Here is a 13,306-nt window from a genome sequence, read left to right on the forward strand (position 1 = left end):
CAGGCTGCGAGGCTGTGCATTACTGTGTACACCCAATGGGTCTTCACTAGCTAAGTGCTTTCAGTCAAGTGGGGGAAAGACCAGCCAGCAACACCCCTTAGGAGCAGCTGATCCTCAGTTCAGCTGAGCTATCATGCTCCAGATCCTTAGTTTATCCCCTCAGACTTTTAAGCCTTTTCTTGTGTGTTCTCATTTGAATCCTTGGACCAGCTATCTCCATCCTACAAGTCTTACTTCTGCCTGCAATTTTACCCTTCTTACCTTGTACATCTCCCTTTTCTACACTTCCTCACAGCTCTTTTTACAACTGAGCAAGTCCATGTTAGGTTACGGAGCTGAGCCACAGCAGAGCCACGCACAATCAACATTACCCTTGGTGTATGTATGTTTTACACCAGCATTATTGCAGCACTAACATTCTGCTCCCAGTGTATGTGCTGCCACAACACATAGGGCATTCAATAATGCCAACAGCAACTCTCAGGGCTAATGGCTGTAACGGAGCTCATGGTTCCCAAAGACAGAAGTAAAGCTTAGGCACTGCTGAGTGTTTGAAAACAGGCAGGGAGTTTGCTCGTGGCATGCTTCTCTGAAGGTTACTGTTGTATAAAGACAAATAGCTTAATACAAAAACACAGTCCCAAACGCACTGCTGGAATTACAGGAGCTAAATGTTTTCTCCTTGTTTTAAATCGCAGGAGTTTGTAAGGCTCACTGTGTCCGACATCCTGGTGACCTACATAACCATCCTGGTGGGAGACTTCATCCGAGCTTGCTTTGTCAGATTTGTGAATTACTGTTGGTGCTGGGACCTAGAGGCTGGATTTGTAAGTCTGTGCCTTATAGCTGAGAAGACAGAAGTAACATAAGACCATTTGGTCAAATGCTACAAATAGATGGGTTTTGCAGTGATCCTCCAGTCTTATCTGACCATTCACTTGATGTAGGTAGCCTCTGCACCACTACCTTGGATCAACCAGTTCCATCCCAGAAAGAACCCTACAAAAATGCAGTTCTCTCCCCAGCTTCAGGTCTTTAAAACACTGAGTTTAAAGAAAGTTAATCTGATGTTCATTCAGTTTTTATAACCCCAAACCTCTGGGCTTTTCTGTATCTCTTCTCAAAGCCCCAGACCTTCCTGTCTGCAATGGAGAAAGGAGCATTTCCTTCCCCTCTCATGTACGCATAACACACAATAGCACTGGACTCTTTGGTATTCATAAAGGCTACGTTACCAAAGCAGACAGTACTGAAGCAGCACACATATAGAAGAAAATAACACAGGGGGAAGGGAGGAAAACCGTTCTTTCCCCTGAGAAGTGACAAAACCAGATGGATTCAGACAGAGGTGAAAATACCTTGCAAGATGACAGATACAACAGTGCACCAGCTGCCCAAGCTCTCATACGGGGAGGGTTTCCAGGAGGGGTCTGGGGAAGAGCAAAGAAGAGGGCTTTGAAGGTATCTACAGGGGCCTGGTCAAGCAAGGGCAGGTGAGGCACAACAGGCATTTTGCTGCTTGTGGGGCTCTTTGCATTTCTTCTAGGGAAGGCAGAGGATGCTTCCCAAGGTGGCTGAGAGATTTTAGAGCTTGGAGAACCTTCCTGGCAGCCAAGAAGCGTGAGATTGTTCCCAGTATGGGTGCTCACAGATCAGTCTTCTTGAAGCTTCTGTTTCCTCCTCTGAGCCATGTCCTCCTCTCACTTTGTTTGCTGCCTTGGAGTATTTCTTTTTTAAGATGTTTCCTCTACACAACCTTTAGGAATACCACATGGGGTTTTCTTCATTTTTAAGATCTCCATTGCACAAATAGCTGGAAGTCTCTTCCGTCCTGCAGGCACTTTTTGTTTGTTGTATAAAAAGACCCCAAACATTTCCTGGACATCCATCCTCCACTTCTCAATACAATTTAAAAGATCTGCTTTAGAGATTATTCTATGCTTCTTTCTTTCCTTTCACTGGCATTTGGCATCAGCCCGTGGAGGGTGTGAGGTGATTTTGCACTGAGAAACAAACCACATGCTGGAGGGGAACTCTTCATCAGGGACTGTAGTGATAGGACAAGGGGTGATGGGTTCAAACTGAAACAGGGCAAGTTCAGGTTAGATCTAAGGCAGAAGCTCTTCCCTGTGAGGGTGCTGAGGCGCTGGCACAGGGTGCCCAGAGAAGCTGTGGCTGCCCCATCCCTGGCAGTGTTCAAGGCCAGGTTGGACACAGGGGCTTGGAGCAACCTGCTCTAGTGTGAAGTGTCCCTTCTCACGGTTAGAACTGGATGATCTTAAGGTGCCTTCCAACCCAAACCATTCTATGATTCTATGATTTGAAGTAGAAAGGGACTGTAACCAAAAGAACAAAGAAACCGATACTTGCACCCATGCCTTCCCAAAGCTGTGAGCAGTCAGCGAAGCAAGGCTCTGACTGGACTCCTTTCCAGTTTTCATCATAAAACACAAACATCTTAAACCTCAACTTGACGAACTGCTGACAGTATTATGTACATGCACATTGTGCGAAAACCAGACATCCTGCACAGGAAATTTCAAACACGTTCCCATCACTTTTTAGAACCACGTTTTCTGCATTGCAGTAAAAAAAAAAAGTCTTTTTCAATAAAATGTAAAAGAAAAATTTACATGTACTTTCATCTACCAAAAGTCAACCGAGCTTTGCGTGCAAACAAGCAGATCTATGTATAAGAAACAGTAGCTTCACCATAGGCAAATCTAGCAGAACACCGATGTATGAAACAAACGCTGCCAATAGGTTAGACCAGCCTGTTCTGCACGTAGCACCATTAGCACTCACTTCAGACAGGCTGCTCCATACAAAGCAATATCTCAACTACTTGCTTGCACAGAGCAAAATGACACTCAGTACCCATCAGGTCATGTATTCCCTCAGATTTGTCTCCCTCTGCCCTCTGTGTTCTGCAGCTGGGGACATGGATGTGTCTGGTGTTGCACTTCCCTCCAGCTCTTCGTTATCACCATTCAAACATTCAACAGGGTAGAACTGTAGGTTTGTAGCCAGATACAGCAGCTGGAGTGTTAAAACCTAGTCCCATGCCATGGTTTCCTTTGCTCACAGCTGGTTTTGTATTAGCAAGGAGAGATAAACATAGAGCAATCCTAAGCACTTCCATATATCCTTGCAATTTTCAGCAAGCCAAGAGAGAAGCAGCAGCCCAGAGCATGATAGCTCCAACTTTGCTTTCACTGCTCTGCTGTTGGTCACCCAAGCATTATGCACCCAGCAGGAGCTCCCCCAGAAATCCCTTCACACCAGCTTTAAATAAGCATCCTTATACCCAGCAGCAACAATAGCAGGTACCTTTATCAACAGCACTCTCCTTTCTCTCCTCATGCAGCCATCCTATGCAGAGTTTGACATAAGCGGCAATGTTTTGGGGTTGGTCTTCAACCAGGGAATGATTTGGTAAGATATTTCCTTCCTCCCCTCCCCTTGTTTGTGTTTTGCCTCATCTAGAACACCTGCCAGTGGAGTCAGAAAGCTTCCAAGTCAGCTCGAATAACCTTTGGGGTTTGGTTTCTCTGTTTGGCTTCCTGTACAGAGATCAGAAAGGGTTTTTGAGGCACTGCAAGCTTCCACATCAATGCAAGGGTGGGTACGGAGGGGCACATCCCCAAACTGCCCCAAGCGAGGGCAAACAGGAGCTGCTAAGCCCTGCTGGGACAGCACCAGAGGCAATAGGCAACAGCACCTCCTCTGGGAACAATCCTGCCATGGACTGATAACTTCTGCCTGGTCCCCTACTACAGCATCTCTGCAGATTAAAGGGGTATCTCCATACTCGTGGTATTCACCTGGCATGGCCCAAACTATCTCCAAGAGATTTTTTTGGTCACAAACTGACAAAATCTTTCATTGCAACCACTGAGGGATCAGAGATCTCACTGGTCCTCAGTGCCTGGTTACCTTACCCAAACATGGATGCAAGCAGCTTCTCCTCCGGAAGCAGAGGGGTAGCACAAGCCAGCACAGTCAGACTTCATTTGTGGGCAAACTTCACAGCATAAACACTCGTTTTCCTCCTTCTGAGAGTAAAAAACCTTCCTTCCAGCCTGTCAAAACCCAATTCCTTTCCTTCTCCTTTCCTTTTCAGGATGGGATCCTTTTACGCACCAGGGCTCGTGGGTATAAACGTGCTGCGCTTATTAACCTCCATGTATTTTCAGTGCTGGGCTGTTATGAGTAGCAATGTCCCTCATGAACGAGTCTTCAAAGCATCCAAGTCTAATAATTTTTACATGGGACTTTTGCTGCTGATCCTGTTCCTCAGCCTCCTGCCCGTGGCTTACACCATCATGTCCCTGCCTCCCTCCTTTGACTGCGGACCATTCAGGTACTGGCAATACACCACAAAGGCCATTGTTGTGCTGTGATACGTGGGATTATGTTCATGAAGTTAGTGAAATGCCTCCTTTCTCCATCTGGTTAAATCCTTATCAATGGGCTGTGCCCCACTGGGAGGTGAAGCAGCGAACTGGCTCTGAGCTCCTGGCTGCTGTTCTGCACTGGGCTCCACAAGCTCTTCTGCTCCATGATTCCTGGTGTTTTCCTAACACACACCAATGAAAGCACCAGGCAAAGCAGGGGTGGGACATCAGGGTGCAGCCCCCAGTATGAAAAAGCAACAGGAACACCTCTAAGGTTATCTGGAACACTGTGGGAGCAAAACGGGACTGAAAACTCTTTCTAAGGCCTTCCATAGAGCCAAGAGCTCCTACAGCATGGGACGCTGCCCTTCTTTTTTGGGTGGTGAGGCACTGGAATGGGTTGCCCAGGGAAGTTGTGAATGCTCCATCCCTGGCGGTGTCCAAGGCCAGGCTGGATGAGGCCTTGGGTGCCATGGTTTAGTGTGAGGTGTCCCTGCCAATGGCAGGGGGTTGGAACTGGATGATCTTAAGGTCCTTTCCAACCCAAACCATTCTATGATTCTATGTATTTTACGTGTTGAATTGTGTTAAATTGTTAAATGTAGAATAAAAATTCCATAATAATAAATCAGAATTAAATACAATAGAATATCTATAGAAAAAAATAGACAGAAATGGATAGGTCTGAGCCCAAAGAGTTGCATCTTTAGTGAAAAAAGGGAAAAATGCTTATTTTGGGTTTTTAATTAGGACAGAATCAGCACTTCACGGAGTATGCAGTGGACCAGATTAACATGCCAATAAAGTCTAATTTGATTGAGTAATGCCATTTCCTGGGCTTGCTGAGCCTGACTCAGCAAGGAGCAAGCTTGGAACAAATTGTCCCTGTAAGATAGGTTATCCACTTGCTAATGGGGAATGACAACAGGAAGCTACAAAGCTCAGAGGAGAAGGCAAGAGACCAAAATTCCCTCAGTTCCAGAACAAGGACAGGTGTCAATGAGCAATTTGGAAAGATCTGACAAGAAACTCGCTGTACATCCACTAGCATTTGGAGATGACTAATCTGCAACGTGAAACAGCGATTTCAATTCCCTATCAACCCTTCAAAAGCCACTCAGCCCCATTCAGGCCCTTGGCAAACCGCTCAGCTTGACTGAGAGCTCAGCTCTCCTGAGCTGCAGGCACTTAATGAAGTTGGGACAGTGTTTAGCTAAGTTTGCCTTTATTGACTCCCACCATCAGGACACCTTCCTGAGCAGAATCCTGCAAGATCCCACAAGGCACAAACCTAAATACGAGGAATAGCACCTGTAGGAGTGAATTCACAACCCAAGAGATGCTGGGGAGAGAAGGTGGATTACACAACCCAGCCTTTTCCAGATTTGTTCTCCTTTCATACATAACACTCTCATCTGTTCCGTCAACCCGGTTTGAAATTACTCTTTCACTGAGTTTCCTATTAAGCAATAATCACAGCTTGCTATTTCTGTCATTACTTAGCAGCTCTTCAAGTTGGCTCATCATTTCAGAAAGCTGGAATTTGCATATGGAAAGTCATCTCTATGAAAAGGCCATATTTAACAAGATATTGAGTAGAAATATATGATGGATCTGCAATCTGTAGATTTTTATACATTTCAGAGGGATAAATAGAACTCATAAAGCAGCCACACGTGGAAATAAATGTATTCACTCCAAGAGCAAGTTGGTCTAGCAAAGATTATTCTCACAATCAACAAGGGTCAAGGAGGAATTGATGCACCAATAGATAATTTCAAATGAAGGCAGTTTGAAAACCTTGGTGGCCAACCACCAGCTGATGCTCTGAAAGACAGAGGAAGCATGCTACTTAGTGTTGTTAGATTAGGAGCTATTTTGTCCCTCCAGGACATACCTATACTCCCTTAACTGGCTGTTTGTCTTTCCAGTGGAAAGAAAAGGATGTATGAAGTCATTCAAGAGACCATCGAGCTCGATTTCCCACTTTTTGTTGCCAAGATCTTCAGCTATGTGGCAAATCCAGGACTCATCATACCTGCAATTCTGCTCATGGTGTAAGTTTTCCTTGCAATATTATATGCCTGGTTGGGGGGGAAGAGGTGGAAGAGAAAAATGATGGGACCCTAGCAAGGTCTAAATAGAACTTCTGCTGAGATAACAGCCCAGATTGGGGCAGACACATGCTCACTATCCCCTCACCTTCACCCAACCCAACTTACCAAAATGTAGTTACCTGATCCAATTAAACACAACTTTGCAGATGAAGCACATTGCTGAAAGAGGCCTCATGGACATCAAAGCTGCCACAGCTTCCCTACAAAAAACCTTCAGGAGCCAGCAGGACACAAATGGGCAGTCTCAGCCCGATGCCTTTGGGAGAAGCAATTTCTGTCACAACTGGTGGCATTTAGAGTGCTGCTGAGACAGGGCATTCAAAACTTACAGGTTCCAAAACTATGAAGAGGTGTTGGGTTTGTGGGGTTGGGTCCTCTTCTGCTCTTGGAAGCCTCTCAGTTGAGGGAATTCCATTTAGTAAGTCCCCAGTTTCCTGCCTTCTCCCTGAAAGTCTTCAGCTTGTGCTGTGGTGCAGACAGGTAGATAATAATAATAATTTCCAAGAGGGTTTTGAGGATCAGAGAGCTCAGATCACCAAGACTGACTTTTGGGTTAATACTAGGCAAAAGAAACCAAATATCTTGCCTCTAGACAGACCCCTGCAAACAGCCTCAAGAGGGGTCATCCTAAGTACCTCTTCTTGATCCGCCACCTGGAAATTGATATGCCAGGACATGGTGCCTTGATGGGCTCAGCCTCTGGCACTCTGCCGACAAAATCCTCAAGCCTGGTTTGAGGATGCTGAACCTGGGCTGAAGCCGCACAAGCAGATGTGAGCTTACAGGAAACCTTTATTCTTTTATAGATTCATAGAATCCCAGACTGGTTTGGGTTGGAAAGGACCTTAAAGATCATCTTGTTCCAACCCCCTGCCATGGGCAGGGACACCTCACACTAGAGCAGCTTGCTCCAAGCCCCTGTATCCAACCTGGCCTTGAACACTGCCAGGGATGGGGCAGCCACAGCTTCTCTGGGCACCCTGTGCCAGCGCCTCAGCACCCTCACAGGGAAGAACTTCTGCCTTAGATCTAACCTGAACTTCCCCTGTTTCAGTTTGAACCCATCACCCCTTGTCCTGTCTCTATAGTCCCTGATGGAGTCCCTTTCCGGCTCACCTTTCAGCTCCCTCGAGCTTGGCTCAGTTTTCCCCTGGCTTTTGACATGCCCTTCTCTGCAGAAGAAGGGATTGAAACAAAAACCAGTGGCTCTGCTCTGTCCTGGCTTCTGCTTTCCCTCAGTTCCAGTCTCTGCTCCCTTCTGACGGCCCCTTTCCAGTATGCAGGAAGCATCTGGTCCTGAAATGAGGAGGACTGTGCCTTGACCAATATGCTTTTCAGGAGGGGGTTCAGGGCCCTGCTCTGCCACCATTTTCCTGTTTTCCTAGGTTTTTCCGAAGGTCCCTGTGTAATCTTTGTCACCCAGGCCAGGGTTTTCCTTTCAGCCATGTGTTTTATCAGCAGAGTTGGTTTTCAAGGCTGGTGCCTGGTTTCACCAAAGCTGGCACAAAGGAAGCAGACGGAGCCCACGTCCAGCCAAGGTAGAGGCAGGAGGGCAGGATGCTCATTTTCCTTTTGCTTGAGCAGAGCTGAGCTGCTGGGCTGGCTCAGCCCATCTTAGCTGACCATGCCATGGGATTCTTCCTAAGCCTTGAGCCTCTAAAAGCAGTTTGGAGACAGCCTATGGGAAAACTCGGTGTTAGAATATAGCCAGAAAGTTAAATCTTCCCTCCTTAAGGGACTTTCTGCCTGCCTGGGCCCTATCACTACAGAAATACATCTGTTTTTGTAGCCTTGCCATCTATTACCTGAACGCTGTGGCTGAAGCGTACCAGCGCGCCAACGCAGAGCTGAAGAAGAAGATGCAAATGGTAAGTATTGATCTGGCAAAGCCATCTTGGAGAAACTACCCTGCACCTCAAGTCTGATGGGCAACGTGCTTTTAAATTGCTCTTCACTTCTGAACACGTTAGCAACGCAAGGGGGAAGAGGCATGTTACGCTTGTTCAGTCGTCTCTCATAGCTTTTAATGGCTAATTGCAAAGAGTGGTCACATCCTGTAATAGGCTGCTGTTTCATACATCAAAACCACGGTGAGTTTTCCCCTAAACTGCACTTTCCACCTACAAAAATAAGTTCAAGTAATGGTTCGGAGCCTGAGATTTCCCAGGGACAATGATAAGCCTACCAGAACCACAGCCAGAGTTTGTACAAGATGAAAAGCAAAGAGCCATAAATAACAGCATGGCAATAAAATTCTTTACCAGTAAATCTCCAAGCACTTTACAATGGAGGCTGGTGGCTGTTTCTGCCAGACAGAAGGGAAAGACAAGATACAGACAGATGCGATGACTCAAATTAGCAGGGTAGGATTTGGACCTCTTTATACCTAGGAACTGAGAAGTAGAAGTAAGCAACAAGTAGAAGACTATAAGGCAGGGACCCCGAATTAATATGAATGGGATCTGGCAGTAGAATACATGCAGCAGAAGCACAGCTCTGTTTAGACAATGCACCTCAACAAGAAACAGCAAAGCTGTCCTGCTACCAGAGCCTGTACTGCTCTGGCAGCACCAGTTTTCCCCAGAGCTTTACTGGTGGGTTTCTAACCCTGTGCTGTTTTCTACTATATAGATGTGTCCAAAGTGTCAAGTCTTGCACCAGGAAAAGACATGATGCCACCAAAAGCCTGGTGTCAGACACTTTACTGATACAGGACAGCATCCAAGTTAAGGAAGCAATGACACATAGAATCACAGAATCAACCAGGTTGGAAAAGCCCTTTAAGCTCACCCAGTCCAACCGTTCCCCAGCACTGCCAAGGCCACCACTAACCCATGGCACTGAGGCCTCGTCTCCACGGTGTGTGAACACTTGCAGGGACGGTGACTGCAGCCCTGCCCTGGGCAGCCTGTTCCAATGCCTGAGCACCCTCTGGGGAAGGAATTGTTCCTCAGCTCCATCTAAACCTGCCCTGGTGCAGCTTGAGGCCGTTTCCTCTTGTCCTGTCACTCATTACTTGGGAGAAGAGCAACACATTACAGAAAGCAGAGATCAGTGCAACATTGAAAGTGAGGATGTCAGCACTGAGAAATGAGACTCCATGAATTACATCCGAATGCTCAAATTCAGAACCATCAGTTTCTGAATAGTTCACGTGCTCATGCACTTGGCTTAAAATAAGGGCATCATGCACAAGGCATCCTCAAGTATTGCAGGAGTGGAACACGTGCTACAGCACACTTGGGCTTACGGGCATGTAGTCCCTTTCATGCTGCACAAACCTGTTGTGATCACAGTTTAAGGGAGCTCAAGCCCTCAAGCAGGGGTCACAAAGCAGGTCCTGGTATTGCCCAAAGGAACAGCACAGTCCCCCTGCTCAGGAGCGAGGGATGGGAGCTGCCCAGTCATGGCAGGGGTGGTCAGCAGTTGGAGCCCACCACAGACCCCTCTATGATAACCTGCTGAGCTCAGAGGGATCTGCTGAAGCTGCCCCCAAAGCCTGGCAGCTTTGCCAAATGGCTGTAGCAAGGCCACAATCACTGCCTTGCATTCCATGGCCCCAGCACACAGCTTCCTCCGTTGGCAGAGCACCCCTCTGGGAGGAGAGATGGAGATGGAGCTGGAGTGGATCCCATCCACACTTTCTCACTGCAGTAGAGTAGGCAGCCTCTCCCTTCCCCATACAGAACCCTTAGTGTGTCCTGAGCAGAAACAGCCCCTGGGGTATTTTCCTCCCCCTGCCACCCAGAAGGAAGACTTTTGAAGACTTAAATGTAGACAAGTAAAACCAAAGACATCCCTACCCGCCTATCCCCATGCTGCTGTGCCTTCCTCCTCTTCCTCTGGCATTTATCACTCCCTCCCAAGAGGTACACATTTAAACTGAACCAAAACCCCAGAAACACACAGACAGCCTGGCACCCCTACATCACATTGTCAGCAAGTGCTCTGCCCCAACAGCAGCAGAGCCATTGCTTCCCAAGCTCTCAGTCCTGCCTGGACCTACTTTCTTTCCCTAAAGCCCTTGGGCTCCAGACCAAGATTCAGCACCTTGAACTTGGCAAAGGGATTGCACTCATATCAACACACACTTAGCCAGGCCAACCCTGATGTCAGGCCACTGTTTCACAGGTTATATCTGCAGTTTCAAACTAAACCCAATGCTTTTTATTGCTGCAGCAACGTGAAGAGGAGAAGAACAAGAGAAACAACAAAGCCAGCACTAATCCCATGATGCAAGACCTGGAGGATCTATTTACACCAAGTGCAAAGAATGGAAGTCACCCCAAGCAAGGAGAAGGTAAAAACTAAACCCACACATGCACACACCCCAACGCTCCTGAAAATGCTGCTTTTGACACCAGACTGGCTAAGGATGGAGAAACTGGAGTGACACACTTTTGTAAGGGGTGGGATAAGTATAACTAGCACAGATTTTGTTCCCTTACAGAGTCCATGGAGGAAAGGCAAGTTTTTAGACTGGATTATATCTCACATAGGCTTATCACAGTGTGGGAGTGTGGGAACTGTAGTACAAAGTTCTGATTCATATTCCAGCTATTAACCATGCCGGTCATGGAACGGACAATTCATTCTAGGACCAATACTGGAATTCCGGCATTGCTTCCGGGCTGATGAGTTGAGCCTGGCACTGAATTTTCTCCAAATTGAGGTTTTCATTGAAGAATCCATTAGGAATGAGGCAGAAGCTTTTTATAGGACTGTGTTGGTCTTAGAGCAAATAAACGCTGTAAGCTCTGCTGCAGGGGCCCATGGCTGGGCAGAAGGCTGCAGGAGGAGGCATTGGCACCAGGGTTTGGGCACTCTCAAGGAAGACAGATCCTCCAGGTATGGTCTGAAACAGCCATTTCCTGACTCAGGGCCTCCTGCTCTCATCTGTGAGAGGCAGCGCAACACATGTGAAAGATGTGGATTTTACCCTGATGCAGCCAAGAAAAGCAGACTGGTGCCACCACAGCCCTCTCACATTTAGAAGGGCTGTTTCTGGGAGAGGCCAAGGCAAGCTGCAAAGTTCAGGCCAACCCAATACAGATTCCCCTCACAGAAGACCCAGGGTATTCATTTAAATGGAAACGGTGCTGGCAGCATTGTGGGTGCGTTGGAAATAAAGACCGGCAACTACCCATGACAACCATGTGGCTAGAGGTGTGCCAACAGGGCTGGTAGGACTGTCACCTCTTATAACTGCATCAGCAAGAGCCTGCAGAGAGGGCTCGGGCAGCACAGGCACATACTGGCTGTTGGCCAGGGGCTAATGGTCTTAGTTATGGCTTCTTCACTCAAACCCTAATCCCCAGACACTGGAGTTATTGTCCATAGGACAAACAGCAGCCACTGGGGAGAGGAAGAAAGGCAACGCTTCCCCTCAGGAAAATAACATCCGTAATCTTTTCTCTAGACAAGAAAAGAGAGCCTCATGGAAACAGCCCTGTCGGGACGCAGGGCAAAGCAGCAGCTCTGGATGGCAGCCCCATGCCTGGTGCGAGAGGAGCAGCGTTCACCCCACCGCCGCACGTGTTGGTGACACAGCCGCTGACACTGGGGGTCCGCGCACCTTACCCCGGCCAGCACAGGCCAAGGGGGTACCCCTTGGGACCAGTCCCTGGGAGGGGGAGAGGGCAGCCGTGCTACCCACATGCTGCTCGATGAGCTCAGCGGTGTTCCTCCTGTTTGACATGGGAACAGAGGTGCTGCATGAACTGCTGTAGTTTTAGTAGGAAATGATTGCTGTATGTTGGTCATCCACTCGTGACCATCTGTTTCTATCTAACACTATCTAAACCAGCTTTGTTCGGAAGCTTAACAGCACTTTGGAGTTGTAACCCTCAATGGCTGTGCTGATTTTGAGCACGGAGGAAACGGGAGGAGGTCAGGATGAAAATCAGCTGTGGCACTGCTGAACTCCTACATACCGAACACAGCCCTGTGGCCACTAACAGCAGCATAGTGAGTTCACTTGGTGATGCAACTGCTTGCCAGTCCTTTCAAAGGCTTCTTCAGTTAATAAAAGCAGTGCGAGTTCACCTGTCATCTCAACAGAGGGTGCTGGGTTCTTTTGCTGTCCCTCTAAGGAATGAAGTGTATACATGTCTGTGTCCAGCTGCATGGCAGCCACTACTAGGAGAAGAGGACCCCTGCTAAACCAGCACAGGAGGAGGTGTTGTCAGCAGCATTTTGGCTGTCATGACAGCTTTCCTCCAGTCTACCACCTCCAAACTCTCATCTTTTTGTTCCAAGCCCACTGTGTACCTCACCCCTGCTTTCCACAGGCTCCTCCTTTGCTCCTCGTTTCATAGTCCATTGACAGCTTACACCATTATTTCAGTCCTTAGATAGAGAATCACAAAGTCATTAGGGTTGTAAGAGGTGAGACTTGTTGTGTGTTAGTTTATGGCCATTGCTCCTCGTCCTGTCGCTGGGCACCACTGGAAAGAGTCCGGCACCATCCTCCTGCTACCCACCTTTGGGATACAGATCTGCATTGATGGGATCCTCCCAAGCTAGTAACACCGCCCAGCACAACTAAGAGACTAGAAGTGCTTTGGCCTAGTTTCTGATTAGAACTAGCTAGAAATTTCTGGTACAATTTGAGGCTCACATCTTCCAGACCTACAGAACTTCCCAGGACTCCACGCAGGACTTCTCTGGGTTGATCTGTTCTTTTACATCTACAATTTCTTCCTGTTGTTGACACAAACCTATCTGGGACAGCTTAGATCACCTGTAGAATCATGGACTGGTTTTCTATGTGTTTGCCTCCATAAACTTTTC

At 47.6% G+C, this 13,306-nt stretch overlaps 1 protein-coding gene across 1 annotated transcript in view; it reads left to right on the forward strand.

The window, feature by feature from the left end:
* The window catches only part of TMC2 (transmembrane channel like 2), a gene marked incomplete at both ends in the record, with an annotated part of 30,010 nt that extends 17,826 nt beyond the window's left edge, over window positions 1–12,184 (forward strand). The window contains 7 exons of the mRNA XM_080611264.1: window positions 699–827; window positions 3,368–3,435; window positions 4,124–4,363; window positions 6,329–6,454; window positions 8,304–8,382; window positions 10,694–10,814; window positions 11,934–12,184. Of these exons, the coding sequence (XP_080467390.1) occupies window positions 699–827; window positions 3,368–3,435; window positions 4,124–4,363; window positions 6,329–6,454; window positions 8,304–8,382; window positions 10,694–10,814; window positions 11,934–12,184 (1,014 nt within the window). The remainder of the gene's footprint in view (window positions 1–698; window positions 828–3,367; window positions 3,436–4,123; window positions 4,364–6,328; window positions 6,455–8,303; window positions 8,383–10,693; window positions 10,815–11,933) is intronic.
* Between the last annotated feature and the right edge of the window lie 1,122 nt (window positions 12,185–13,306).

Source organism: Psittacula echo (genome assembly GCF_963264785.1).
Source record: "Psittacula echo genome assembly, chromosome: 2".
NCBI classification, from domain to species: domain Eukaryota; kingdom Metazoa; phylum Chordata; class Aves; order Psittaciformes; family Psittacidae; genus Psittacula; species Psittacula echo.